The sequence below is a fragment of the Pseudorca crassidens genome, chromosome 1 (genome assembly GCF_039906515.1).
Source record: "Pseudorca crassidens isolate mPseCra1 chromosome 1, mPseCra1.hap1, whole genome shotgun sequence".
NCBI classification, from domain to species: domain Eukaryota; kingdom Metazoa; phylum Chordata; class Mammalia; order Artiodactyla; family Delphinidae; genus Pseudorca; species Pseudorca crassidens.
In genome coordinates, this window is record NC_090296.1 from 33000636 (window position 1) to 33015442 (window position 14807).

At 49.3% G+C, this 14807-nt stretch overlaps 1 protein-coding gene across 3 annotated transcripts in view; it reads right to left on the reverse strand.

The window, feature by feature from the left end:
* SUSD6 (sushi domain containing 6) overlaps nucleotides 1–14807 on the reverse strand; it is a 93617-nt gene that overhangs the window by 5513 nt on the left and 73297 nt on the right. For all 3 annotated transcript variants that reach the window (XM_067732152.1, XM_067732172.1, XM_067732163.1), the window contains exons 3-5: nucleotides 4884–5081; nucleotides 3781–3919; nucleotides 312–730 (exon numbers count right to left, since the gene is read on the reverse strand). In XM_067732152.1, coding sequence (XP_067588253.1) covers nucleotides 312–730; nucleotides 3781–3919; nucleotides 4884–5081 — 756 coding nt within the window. The remainder of the gene's footprint in view (nucleotides 1–311; nucleotides 731–3780; nucleotides 3920–4883; nucleotides 5082–14807) is intronic.

The window sequence follows — 14807 nt, forward strand, 5'->3', positions numbered from 1 at the left end:
AAGAGGACAGGCCCCACTCCACCTCCAACTGGCTGTCTACCCTTTGATTTAGCATATCCCTGAGGCCATGAATAGTTTCGGAGACTCCAAACCTATTAAAATTCACAGACAACAGTGAAAAGCCTCCCTATACAGAGCCCAAAGGCCTACCTGGGGCTCCGAGGGTAAAATTCTATTCTGTAGGATAATCCCCCAGGTATTATCTTTCTTTGCCGCCAGATACCCCAATCATCAGAAAGGTTCGCCTTCCTTCCTCACTCCAGCAAAGACCCTGAGCAGATAATAACTTACGGTCAGCACCGAGCACCTACCATCTGTGTAGTCCTCCGACGTGAGGCTTTGTATGTCGCTGTTCTCTGAATCTGGGGCTTCTTTGTGTGCCACTCGGCTGTTCCCTGAGCTGGCCACCCAGGAAGAGGGGGCTGCCTGATGCACCATCACAGTCTCCGAGCCCCGAGAGCCCCGGGCTTCACACAGTCCAGGCTGGCCTGGGGCCTCCTCCTCTCCACCTGCGGAGGAGCAGGCCCCCTGGTCCTGCAGCTGCTGCTCCCTTGGCCCGCTCCTCCCACTGGGCCCAGACCCTTCTGACAGCACAATCTGCACTCTGGGGTCAGCGGGCGGCACACAGTGACCGGAACTGCCGTACACAGCCTCCTCATACGACGGCAGCGCAACCTGGACTCCATCCACCATGATGGACACCTGGTCCCCGGACACCCCCTGGTCACGCCTGCATCCGTAGGGAAGGACAAAGGAAGAATCAGAATACACGCACAGGTAAATATCACAACATCAACACCACCAACCGTTTCTGACCACTTACTATGGTACCCGGCATGGCACTAAGGGCTTTACACACGTTGCCCCACTGAGTCCTCACCTGAGTCCTTTCAGGTAGATTGACCAAGAATGCAGATGAGGCTCAGAGTAGTTAAGTAACCTACCCAGTCGCACAGCTGGTAAGGAAGGAAGCTAGGATGTGAATCCATTCCACCTGCTTCCAAAGACTGTGTTCTTAACCTCTGGGTACACAGGCACCTAGCCCTCTGGTCCTGTGCAAAAACGAGGAAGCTAGAGACCCAGAAATAAAGCCATTCACTCAGCACAGCTAAGACAGGAAAGTGGGAGAATGATGGCTACAAACACCCGTGAATATACCCCCGCCTGCGCACTTCACGCGGGTATACTGTACGGTATGTAAATGACATCTCCGTCAAGCTCCTTTTAAAAAGAGGAGGAGGAAAAGCAGCACCGTGGTCTGGAAATGGGACACTGGACTCAAAAACTGAAGAATTTTATTCTTTTGACTCAGCCACTTTGCTGCCTTTTATTTAATTTTCTTTAACTTCGTAAACTTAAAAAAAATATGTGAATTATAACACAAATATTAGACAAACATCGAAAAATGTACAGCTGACTTATTCCAGAGGTAACATGGCGTACAAGCCCTAGCTGGGTCAAGAAACAACACTGCTGGTACTGCCTACCCCACCCACGCCGTGTCCATTCCTATCGCCTCACCACCAAAAGCAACCACGATCCTGACTCTCATGAAAATCGTTCCTTTGACTTTTATTTTAGTAATTTTACTGCCTAAACATGAATCCTTCAACACCAGTTATTTCTGCATATTTTTGACCTTTATATGAATGGGAAAGACAATAAATGCGTGTGTGTGTGTGTGTGTGTGTGTGTGTGTGTGCGCTTTTTTTTTTTTTTTTTTTGGCCACTGTGAGGCTTGCAGGATCTTAGTTCCCAGGCCACAGATTGAACCCAGGCCCCCGGCAGTGGAAGGGCAGAGTCCTAACCATTAGACCACCAGGGAATTCCTGAACCATTCTGAAAATAAGTTATTTCTTACTAATTAAGACAGTAGTTAGCACACACCTCCCAAGAACCTCTTTTCCTATGTTAACTACAACAATATTTACATCCTGGAAATAACATTGGTATAATACTGTAATACAAATGTTCCCAACTACCCAAAAATATATCTGCTTCAGCTGCTGTCTTGTTTGTTTTCATCCACAATCCGATTATGGATCATGCATTGCACTTAGTTGTCCTGTCTCTTGCATCTCTTTTAATCTAGAACAGGCCAATCTCGGCCTAGAACACTACACGCCACAGCACTGTCTGTGATGTCATGTCCTCTTCTGTGTGTCACACCAGGAGACACGTAAGGTCTATGGCTGGACCATAGATAGATGTACATAGTACAGATAAAAATCTGTACTACCCAGTTCAAATGGCACACACACAGTGAGGATGACAGAAGTGGCACTCATGAAAGTGCTCAGACATTTCTGGAAAGAAGGGAAACTTTGATGGCAGGGTGGCATCCGAAAGCAGAGTGCATCCTGGCATGCGCTTAACTTTCGTTATTCAAAATAACATATTTTTTTTTGTTTAAAAAGTAATAGATGTACAAAATTTAAACAGGGTCTATAATGAAACCCAAATCTCCCTGCCTCTTAGGCAAAATCAGTTACTTTGAAAACACTGACTAGTTAACTACCAGGGGAAAATGATCCCTCATTTGGAAGAAATGAGGAACAGCTCGAGTTGACTTTACGTGGCAGCTGTAGCCAATTCTTTCAAATAAACAGTCCCTTCCAAATCTTCTCTAGTCTACTAATTGTTTAACTACCTTTAAAAATAGCTGCTACCCCCTGCCCCAAACAAAACAAAATAACAAGAAGAAAGAAGAATCACACACACAGTACACACAGATATTAACCTGGTCCTTGTCTGTGCATTCCAAACCAGGAGCATTTTATTTAACGCAGTTTAGTCTGCTCCTTCGTGCCTGTGCCTGACAACAGTCACTGAGGAAGGGCTGTGGATGGACATAAACTGTTTTCTTCAGAGGGAACGAGGAAGGGCCAGGGCAACCCAAGCAGGTAAGGGGGCCATGCCAGCCTGGGAGAGTCCACCATGAGGGACCCACCGGGGGCCAGGTCCCCACCATTGGCCATCCCCACCCCAACCTCACCTATCCAGTCTGGGATGATTTGTGGCTGGTGCACTCACCTGGAATAAGGAAAGTGACAAAGGTAGGCAAGAAAACCACTTCCTCGGTTTCTAGTATGGTATAGTGCAGTGCTTGCCAATCCCAGCTGCACGTCAGAACCACCTGGGGAACTTTTTAACCCACTAATGCCAGGCATCCATCCCAAACTAAAGAAATCAGAACGTCTGGGGATGGAGGCCCAGGTGCTGGCGTTTGTTTTTAGTTTCCCACAGGTGCCTCTATGTGCATCCAGGAGAGGGGAACAGGGAGACAGGCCAGTGGCTCACAGCCATGAGCCTGCATCCGAAACGCTTGGAGGGCCTGAGAAACACAGAGTTTCTCATTCTGTTGGTCTGGGGTGGGGCCTGAAAATCTGCATTCCTAACAAGCTCCCAGGTGATGCTGAGCCTGCTGGGACCACACTTTGGGAACCACTGACGTAGGGGAAATAACATGCCACTCGAGTTGGACAGACTGGGGTTTAAATCTCACCTCTGTCGTCACCTAGAGGGAGGACCCTGAGTGAACTGACTTAACCGCTCTGAGCCTCAGTTTCCTAATCTGCAACGATCCTGTGAGGATGAAGACAATGTATGCAAAGCAAAAGCACAGTGCCAGGCACATCTGGAAGCTTAACACACGGCAGGGCCCTCCCCTTCCCCCGGGTGCACACAGACCAGCAGAGGCCAGCAGGCCCTCCAGCACCCCTCTGCCAGCCAAAGGCCAGCCTCCACCGTGACGCACGCCGCCCGCTGCCACTGGCTCACCTGCTGTGATGGAAAGACTTCAGCTTTGGCTGCAGCAGCACAAACAGCACCACCAGGAGGAGAATGAGCGCCACGGAGCTGGCAGTGGAAGCCACGATGGACAGCGTGGGGACCCCGAGTGACGTGTGGGCGTCTTTGTCTACGGGAACAAGCCATCGTCAGACGTGTTTTGTACCCTGACACACGGAACGTGAGCCCCACGGCTGACCTTGTCAAGGGCCCCCTGCACAGTGCCACGCTGAGACATGCTCCGTACGGCCAGGGCCACTTTTGGAGTGACGGTGCAGAGTGGCTTTTACATCAGGGAAAGGGGACATTTCCCTATTCTGTTCCTGAATCTAAAATTCCCTTCACTTCACTTCCCTAGAGGTCTTACCTTTATAAACCCCATCTGATCCTGTCCTTAAGAGCAGGCTGGAAGACATGAACCATCCAAATGCACACATCATTCCACCATCTGAAGTCCCACCCATGTGGCAGGAAAATTTATAAGAACAGGGCGGTAATAACAATCTGTTCTAAGATCCTGCAGCTGCAGTTGTAAACCTCAGGCCTGTCCCCACCCTTCTCTGGGGTGTCACGGTCTTGAAGTTCGAGTGAAAGCACAAAGATGGCTGCATGACACACTCTCCCGCAGGCAGCTGGATTTCCTGTCATGCATGACAGGAGGAGGCGGAGGGGGATAGGTCTTCTGGCCAGCTGGACTGCAGCTCCGTGACAAAACAGTCCACTTCCATTCAAGGAAAAATAATATAAAAGAGACACTACAGAAGGTGCTCGCACCGCGCTCCTGGGTTAGCAGAACACAGTCGGAGGTCACCGGCACTGGGCTAGGCAAACAAGAGATCCAGTGCATCAAAGGGACTTTACATAGCACAGCAGATGCCTCGGTAGCTTGGCTGAAATGCACTGGGACACGCACCAGCAATCCAAATGCCTTTCACAGAGACATGAAATCCCAAAGGAAAGGAGGCTGCAGGGCATCCGAAGGGCCATATGCTGCCCCACAGCACAGGGTGCTCCAGAGGGAGCGGGTACCACTTCCCGGGAGTTAGAAGAAAGCAGGAGCCCAGCAGCACCCCTCACTCATCCGCCAAACTGACCCTCGTTGAGATGACAGCTGATCTCCATGGCGGGCTTCCACTCGCCATTCTTACACGTCAGGTACTTGTAATCACCCTTCAACATGTAGCCTTCAGCACACAGGTACTCGATGACGCTGCCCGAGTTCAGGGGGTCTCTACAGGGCCGGGGGTGGCAGATGTAGCCACCATTCTCTGGCTCCGGGGGCAGGGAACACACTGCAAAGACAGAGAGAGCAGAGGTACAGTGGTGAGGTTTTCCAGCGAGACTGCCGTCAGCGACAAAGAGGGGCAGCTCTGAGGGCTTCAGCAGGAAACACATCAGGAGCAAAGAGCCAGCCCCTTGGAAAGGCAGCCGGCCAAACTCTGCAAGTTCAGGTTGCCAATGACAGAGGGAGGTGCCCTGGCAACAGGGGAAGCTTGGCTGCTTGCAGCACTTCCCCTCGCCCTCCCTCCCCAGCACTGCGCCTTAGGACAACTGCATCCATCACTGAACAGTAGACTTCGACAAAGCTGAACTCGCAGAGATCTAGCGCATGTGGGGCTTTTTCAGCATTTTATTCTTTTATGATTACAAATTGTGTATTCTTTTTTTTTTAACTCTCAGTCTATCCCTCCCCCTGCCACCCTTCCCCCCTGGTAACCATAAGTTCATTCTCTAAGTCTGTGAGTCTGTTTCTGTTTTGTAGATAAGTTCATTTGTATCTTTTTTTTAGATTCCACATAAAAGTGATATATATTTGTCTTTCTCTTTCCCTGACTTACTTCACTTAGTATGATAATCTCCAGGGCCACCCATGGTACATATGTACAATGGAGTATTACTCAGCCGAGAAAAAAGAATGAGATAATGCATCGCACAATGTGGTTTCAATAAAACTCACTGAAATACACAACGAATCAGAGTGACAGGTGATAAAACACTGGTAACCTGCACAGGGGAAACATTAGCCTTGTTTCCAACATCAGTACCAGAAAGGATTCCTTCGCATGATAAAAATGTGACTTCTTGGCATCAGAGGGGATTTCCGATGCATTTCCTGGGAGGCTTCCCAGGCCCCCATGCACCACCCATTCCCTGACTAGAGCGGTCACTGGCATCACTCGTCTCTATCCCATGGTAACGCCCATTATTTTTCATTCAGGTAGGACTGTTTAGCTTTAAAAGCACCTTCATTGACCTCCTATCTTATTTATTCCTCTGACAACTCCGTGAGGTAGTTATCATTCCTCCCTTTGAAGATGAGGACACTGGCCCACAAAAGTTAAATGACTTTTAGCCAAGTCAGGCAGACCTGGGAGTAGAGCCAGGGCTTCCGATTGTAAAACCTGTGCTCTTCCCACCAGCAGACACTGCTTCCACCCTAGGAGTGAGCGGGCCTTTAAGGAGTGCATATATGTCAAGGTTGCCTCCCCTATGAACAGGTCAGTTAGGGAGATGGCAAGTGGTACCTAAGTGTGGTGGGAACGCTGGTGTATAGGTAAGTTGCAGTAATACATCAGAGGAGCCGGAAGGCCTGAGCAGCCCAGGGAGAAGGCAGCCTCCCCTTCTGAGCCTGGACAGACACTACAGAACTGAAGTCCCCAGGCAATGGATCATGGGGTATGCCTAGCAAAAACAGGAGGGGACAGGAGGGGCACTATGGGATCACTGTTAAGAAGGCTGGGCTGGCGGAGAAGACATGCTGGCAGGTGGCCAGGCACCGACTAAACTTCAACTTACCACAAGCCTTACCTACCAAGGCAGGAAAGATCAAAGTCTCTAAAGGACATTTGATTTTGCTGACAAATACCCTGTCCCCATCGTGACTACCACAAGGACATCAGTATGAGAATAAGAACTGCTGGGTTTCTTTTCTTCACTTCCTCTAACAGACCTGGAGCCTCTGACTGTCTGAGAAAAGGTGCTCTCCCTTCATGGGACCACCCACCACTCTCTCACCAAGTGCCACTTCCCTTCAACCTGCTATTAAGCAAGATGACTGCCAGCCAGGCTGTGGGGTGGATACTAAGTCGAAAAAGAGATGGTGGCTCCCTGCCCTTGGGCTGCTGATCACTGAGACAAGGAGAAAAGACTCCATATTTAAAGCTGTTAAAACCCTGGGGCAGGTCCACAGGGATCCAGAGACGTCTAGGCAGCCTCTCTGAACCCGGCAGATGAGCCCAGTAAGCCCCCTCAGTCCCCTCTAAGCACACACCTCCCCCTCTAGACTCCTCCCACACCACCCACCTCGCCCAAGGTCTTGAACAGGAGGGAGACACAGGCATCACATTCCTTCTGGCGCCTCTCTCAACTCTGGCCAAGCAGTTCAAAGAGCCGGCCAGCTGGATTTCCAAAGGAACCTCAGCAAACTGCTTTACCCTTTACACTTACCCTCTTTTGTTCAGGGCAACAAGCCTGCCACAGATTCTCCCGGCTCTCCTTGGGTTGTGTCTAATTGGTTCATTTCCTCAGGGTAATTAATGATGAGCACCCGGGGGGCACTTCCCGAAAACAGGCAGGACCCACTTACAGGTCCAGTGTGCTGGGGAAGACAGTCCCAGGGGAAGGGCTGCTCATTCTAAAACCATTCCCGCTCTGCTGGGTACTTCTGCCCATAAAGCCCACATCTTCACGGAATCTCTGAAAGGGGCCCTGGTCATCACCTGGCACCCATTTTTTACATGCAAAAAATGAGGTCTACAGAGAGGCGACTTACAATTCTATTTCAATTCAACTAATATTTACTGATTACTGTGTAGGGATCATTGTGCTATGCTCTGAAAAAGGATAGAAAGATAAGCACTTCAGGTACTTGTAGCCAAATAGGGGTATGACAAGGAAGTCCACACATATATTTTTTAATTAATTAATTAGGTTGGTTGCAGCAGGTCTTAGTTGTGGTAGGTGGGCTCCTTAGTTGCGGCTCGCTGGCTCCTTAGTTGTGGCATGCGAACTCTTAGTTGCGGCATGCATGTGGGATCTAGTTCCCTGACCAGGGATCAAACCCGGGCCCCCTGCACTGGGAGCTTGGAGTCTTAACCACTGCGTCACCAGGGAAGTCCCAACACATATATTTTAAAAGTTGTTTTCTTCACGGCTTCTGGGTTTTGTGTCTTGGCTAAGGACATTTTCCTAAACATACTCTCCAATATCTTCTTCTAACGTTTTATAGACTGGGTCCTTTGTTATGCAGATAATACCTTCATAGAAAAAAAAAAAAATCTTAGGAAACATATACATGGTACAAAATCCAAAAAGGAAGAGGGTGAATGTGGAAAGTAAGCCCTTCTCCTTTCCTAGTCAGTGCCTCTCTCCAAAGATACTCCACACAGATTTATTCTGATACACATCAAAGAAAGGGATTAGTGTCACAAGAGAGGGAACTCAGAGCAGGAGAGACCAGCGTTGTGTGGGGAACGGCTGGGAACACTCGCGGAGGAAGTAGCCTTTCCAATGGGGCTTGATTTCAGCAGGGAAGGAGGTGGTGGTTTGAAGCTAATGCGCCAAAGTGGGACCGTGTAGATGAAGCCCAGAGAGCAGCAAGTAGCCTAGGTTAGCTTGGCTGCATAAGAAAGCTTGGCCGAATGAATAAATGAATAAAATATAATGATAACAGTAGTAGTAGTAATAATAATACTGTGATGAAACCATCTTGTAGACGCGTTGGCTGCAACAGGAGGTGTTTATACTATATTCAATGGGCAGAATTACAAGAGGAGCTGAATTTGATATAAGATGGACAGAAGTTGAGAGAGCTTTTAGGGTAGGTCAGCTGTAGAGCAACTCCTGCATGGGAAATACACTGGACAAAAGTTCTTTTATGTTTGTCTATGAGGATCATACAAAGGAAACAAACTACACTACGTTAGGTTCAGCGTCACAAAGGGACTGCCCCAGGTCCGAGGAAGAAATAAGGAGGCCTTAGAAGGAAAAGTCAGAAAAAGGCAAGATTGTTTTAAGACGCCAAGAACATAAGGAAAAAAATATGGCCCAATCAAAGAGCAGAGTGGGAGAGCCGTGGCAAAGAGCAGGTGCTGGAGAGACCCTCTCAGTGACGCCTGGGGTTCACAGGAACGGGAAGAACATCAGGAAGAGCAAATAAATCATTCAGTGGCTTCCGGAAGCCCCTGTTCTGGGCAAGAGGCTGACTTAATCAGGCGTGCTCTAGGACAACCCAGGTCCGCAGGGGGAGTTTCAAGCTCTGTTCCTAGTCCCAAGAAGACAATGAACTCATCTGATTTGGCAAAGCTGCGTAATTTCAAAAAGAGAGGGAGAAAAGCCAGAAGATGGAAATTTTACAGAAAAAAATCAATTAGCTCTCCTTAGCTTCCTTCTCCGCTTTCTGTTATCTCTTACACCCACTTAGGCCTCCAGTGAGCACAGGAAGCAGCGAGGTAATTCTCCAGGGGGCCCCCCGCAGAGTGCCTGGAGCACAGCAGTCATTGAGCGAGAGACCATGTGACCAGCTGGTGAGGGTGCGGACGGAGGAGACGCAAGGCGATCTGGCTGATACTTCTACCCCAGAGTCCCCGCAGCCTAAAACCATTAGCAGAAACCAACAAGAACCCCCAGTCAGCACTTCTAAATGTGTTTTGCTTTTGCCGTTTTGGGGACCAGACTTTTAGGAAGAAGAGACAAATTAAAGACAAAACAAAGTCTTATAAGATTCCGTAGCAAGGGAATCAAAACAAGCTCCAGGAATGGCCCTGGGGTCAAAGTGTTCAGTTTAACAAACTGAACAAATACCTGAGCCCCTTTAAAACGAGGTGTGGGGGCGTAGGGAGTGAGAAGCTCAGCTTGAGGAGAGGAAGCAGACATGTAAACACCTAGCACAGTTAAAAAGACTCAACCTAAGAGGTGTCCATCTGATGTCACTTATCAAGAAAACACTATACTCCCACACACAGCACCTGAGGGCTTAAGAAACTGTGTCGGTGTTCACTTGCAGGTTTGAAATAATGTCGTTTTACACCAAAACCAGTGCACTGGCATTGAGAACACAACTGAGCACAGAGAAATAGGTGCTCAGTGAAGGTGTTCAAAGGATGGCCAGAGAAAAGCTTCCCTGGGAATTCAGGGGAGAAGGAAGTGGTTCTCCCAAACTCACCACACCAACACGGCAGCTGTGGCCATCAGGGACACAGCTGAGGCATTATCAGACGTGTCCCTGTGTGGCTATAACTCCATCAAACAGTTAAGAGCGAGCCTCTCCTCACAAGACGCTCTAGCAGGGCCACAGAAGTAAAGGAGACAGGACCATGCCCTCAGAAAGTTTACAGTCTACAGGACACGGACACACGCACAGCCAACTCTGATGTAAAGGAAAGAAGGAAGTGTTCAAAGGTGAGCTCTTCTGTTGGCCTGGGGTGACCTTCTGGGTAGGGACATCTTTTCTGTTCATCTGAGAACCGCTGGCGACCAGAGGAAGGTGAGAGCCCAGGCAAAGAGAAACGGGAGAAAGGGGAGGAAGGAATGGATGGAAAGCACACACCTAGCACAATACTGTCCAACAGAAATATGATGCGGCCACACAGGTGATTTTAAATTTTCTTAGTAGCCACATTAAAAATGTACAACTGGTGAAATTCATTTTAATAATATATTTTATTTAACCAATATATGCAAAATACATTTTTGATCGCTCAACGCATAATCAATATAGAAATTTATTAATGCGATATTTTATATTCTTTTCATAATAAGTCAACACTTACAGCACATCTCAAGCCACACTAGTCGCATTTCAAGTTCTCAATAGCCACCTGGGGCTAGTGGCCATCGTACAGGACGGCACAGGTGCTAGGGATCTGAGAACAGTGGGAAGGGTTCAGACCACACAACTGAGTGTGAGACAGGAGGCTAGCAGCAGATGAAGACACCATGGAGCACTGAGGGTCCCTTCAGGTTGTTTTTTAGAGCACTGTCTATGTGCTTGCTCTCAAAGCCCTTTCTTGATATATGAAGGTCCAATTTCTACTTCTAGCCCTCAATGGTTTGCTAGGAACAGAGAGAACCAGAGAAAAAAGCAAGGCAAAAACAGCAAAGAAAAGAAAAGAAAAAGTGCAGATTTCAAACGTGCAGATTTCTTTTTGCACGTAAGACAAGGAAAATAATAATTATTGCAAACAGCATTATTACATGTGCCAGGCACTCTTCTGAACTCTCTCTTTACACGAAGCAGGTGCTATATCTTCTCCATTTTATAGTAAGAACAATGCTCCAAGCCACACATCTCTAGATGACTCAACAGGCGCTCTGGCTCCTGAGCTGCAGGCCTGACCACGAAGCCAAGGTGGGCCTGCAGAGGAGGGCAGGACACCAGGCTTCATTCTGCGGCTCATCCCCCGATGGACTAGGCCTAGGGCCTTTGGAACATCTAGCTACTCTGTGAAAGGTGTGAGCTTGCTAGTTCAAAGGGGAGATGATTCTCCTCAAGAAAACCTCCCCAGAAAGTTGGTACTGGGCATTCCAGACAAATGCAAGGGGGGATGGGGAATCACATCTGACTACAGTCTAAAGGTTCCTTCTGAGGTCTCCCTTAGAAATCTCAGTAATTACAGCTCCTAGTCACTGACCATCGACTATATGCCAAGTACCAGTCTAGGCACTTTACATGTTTACCTCATTTCAACTTCACAGAAACCCTGTAAGAAACATTATTATAACATTATACAGGGAAGCAAATTGAGTGAGAGAAGTTAAGAAACTTGCTCAAGGTCACCCAGCAGGTAAGAGGCAGAGTCAGGATTTGAAGCCAGGAGGGGTGGGGCCCACTCCACGGCACTCCCTGGGCAGCAGCAAGGGTGCTGAGCCCAGCTTCTCCTCCCACACCCGCATCTTGGAAGGGGAGCCACAGAGAGAGGAGCCCAGTGACAAAGACAAATCTGAGTGCTGCCCGTGGACACTGGTCTCTCTGGGACTCAGTTTCAGTACACACAGGCACTGAACCAGATGGCCTCCGAGCCTGCCACTGGCAAATCTGTGTAAGCTGGGTGGACGGCCAGCCTCACCACCTCCCGAGATTCCTTCATAAAAGTCCTACAGCCACCGCAGTTTTGAACTGAGCACAGGGTGTGAGAGGCTCCAGGAAAACCATCCTGTCTGTGCAGAGGCTCCTGCAGCCAGCATCAGGGCAGATTCCTACCCTGGGCACGTGGTGAGGTCAGAGAACCAGGCAGGCGGAGGTCAGTTAACTCAAGAGAGAACCAAGGGCTGCTTCTGTCCATGGCTTTCCCTGGCTTTCTGCCTTCCTGACCCCACTCAAATAGTCAAAAGTCTAAAACAGGCTGCAGCGAGAGGGAAGAGAGGATTTCTCATGCCATTTGCAACCTTCCTCTCCTCTAAGACAAATCTTCCTAGCAGTCAGACAGGAAGCCCATTGTCCTGCCAGGATCCCTTTTCTCATGAGAACTTTCCACATGCCGGGAGGAGGGCCAGCTGCAGGGTGCTCAAGCCCTTCCCAGGGTGTGGCCCTGGAGCCGGGGTGGAGGCTCAGTGGCAGAAGCCACCACGGCTTAGGCTGTCCCCACAGCTCCTCGCAGGCCCCTAGCACCACCTGCCTGAGAGGGGCCCAGCCCAAGCCCTGCTCCGGGGGCCCGGCAGCTCACAAGTGGGTCCGGCTTCAGAGCCTGTCCCTCTTGTCTTAGGCCTGAGTCCCTCACTCCCCCGACCTCACAGGAGAGGGGACATGCCAGCCAGCAGGTCAGAGCCCACAAGAAGGAAGAACATTTTCTTTATTGAACCCTGCCCCAAACATAAAAACTCTTGTCACCTGGAAGTAGCCATCAAAGTCCCTAGTCATTCTGAAAGAAGAAGTGCTAATCCTCTGCCTGGAAACCCTGACCTGAAACTACAACGGGGTCAACTGAAACCCAGCCCATCTTTCAAGACTCAGTTCCAAGGTCGCCTGCTCCAGGACACTGTCCCAAAGAGAACTCAGCAGCACAGGGTAGAGATTACCAGCCTGCGCCTACAGTGAGAGCACCCGGGGTGTGTACCGCTCTGACAGTCTCCCACCACGTGGGCTCAGGGGGATCTTCCCACGCGCCAGTTCCCTCATTTGTAAGATGGGGACACTAAAGGTATGTACCTCACAGGGGCGCTGTGCAGATTCATCACAATCATGCAGGTAAGGTACCCGGTGAAGGGCCTGTCACACTCCAAGTGCTCAATAAACAGCAGCTTATCACTCCTCCTCTGTTTTCCCCTAGCATCTTCACACCTCTCTATAAACATCACTGTATTGCCGTCTCTGCAATTATTTTCTCACAGGTCAGTCCTTCCCCCACCTCTCCATGAACCCACCCACCTACCCAAGCTGTAGGGCAAGCATCTGTTCTCCTTCCTGTTCTGATTCTTGTATTCCCAGAACTCGGCACAGAATCTGGCAGAGAGTAGACGCTTAGTAGAAAACTGACTTGACTTGGAAAATTTTGCCCACATTTCAAGGCACTACCTTGTTTGTAAATGCAAAGGGTCACATGGTTTCCGATTTGAGGTAAGTCAGGAGCAGGTAACAGCTGAAACAGGAGGGAAGGGGGCAGGGCACAACCTTTAAAAGAATGGCACAGCCACAGGACAAGACAAAACTGGTTAGAACTAACCAGATCCACGATGCCACTTCCAGTGGACCTTGAGCCCCATTATACGCTCATTGTAATGCATTAGCTAAATGGTAACACCCACTAGCGCCATGACAGTCCTGAGGCCAACCATAATAGGTCAAAAAGTGGGCGGTGGCCCAATTCCTGGAAATCCCCGCCCCTTCCCCCAGAAATAGTTGGAATAATCCTCCCACTCATTAGCCTATGAAATTACCCCACCCATAAAAACTAACCACCCCATATTTCCAGAGCCTCTCGCCTTCTGAGATGGCCCACTCTCTGTCTGTGGAGTGTGTTTCTCTCTAAATAAATCCACTTCTTACCCATCACTTTGTCTCTCACTGAATTCTTTCTGCAACGAGACATCAAGAACCTGAGCTTCGTTAAGTCCTGAAACCAGGTGTGTGATCTCAGTTAAAAGACGGTGAGTTCAAGTCCCAATCTCGCTTTAGGCTGGGTTCGAGTCCTGGCACATGGGTTCAAGTCCCAATCTGAGCTGCACGGTTTTACAGCAGAGACTCCCTCTGCATAGTACATCTCATGTTCTCTAAGTTGGCATCTACCAGTGAAAATATTCTCCCAGCCAACCAGGATCAGGGCCACAAAGAGTCAGAGCACGGTCTGATGGATGAATCTGGGTTTGACCTAGGGGCCTGCCCTGCAACCCTGTCAACTGCCTGAGCTCTTCTGAGCCTTGCTCCTTGACAGCCAATACCCACCTCCGTAAAGTGTTTGAGGGGACAGATGAAACTGTGTACCTGAAACTGTCTTGCATCATGCCTGGCACACAGTAGGCACTGATAAATTCTTCACATTTATTTTCACATTGTAAACTCAATTCCCACCTCTGGTTTTTGGAATGGGGCAGGGCAAAGACTCTGGCAAAGAAAAGAAAAAGGACTGCTTCAGAAATTTCTGGATATCTGGAGAGAGGACAGGCAGAGAGCAGAGAAGGATGAATACTTTGGAGGGGCTTGCTTTGCTACCTCCTCCTCCAGCTCAGTAATATGCCAGCCCCTTCCCCACTTCTCAGCAGAGACTGGGCTGCTCTTGGCTGACAAGTGGCCTCCCCCTAAACTGTATGACTGCTATAAAACGGGCAGGCAGGAGGACCACTCGCCTTCTCCTGCTGCTCCAGGCCTGGGCTGTACAGCATCCAAAGCCCCCCACCCAATGCAGTGACCTACAGAGCAGCGCCCACAATTGTCTGCCGCCCCCGCCCCCAGGATGTTGGGACACAAGCAGAGCTAGGGAGCCAGGCCATTCCACAGGCATTAACAAAATGATACTGTGTTCCCTTGAGAGTGGTAGTTAAAGGGTTAAGAGAAAGCAGATGTTTATTTTTTTCCTCATCAGCAA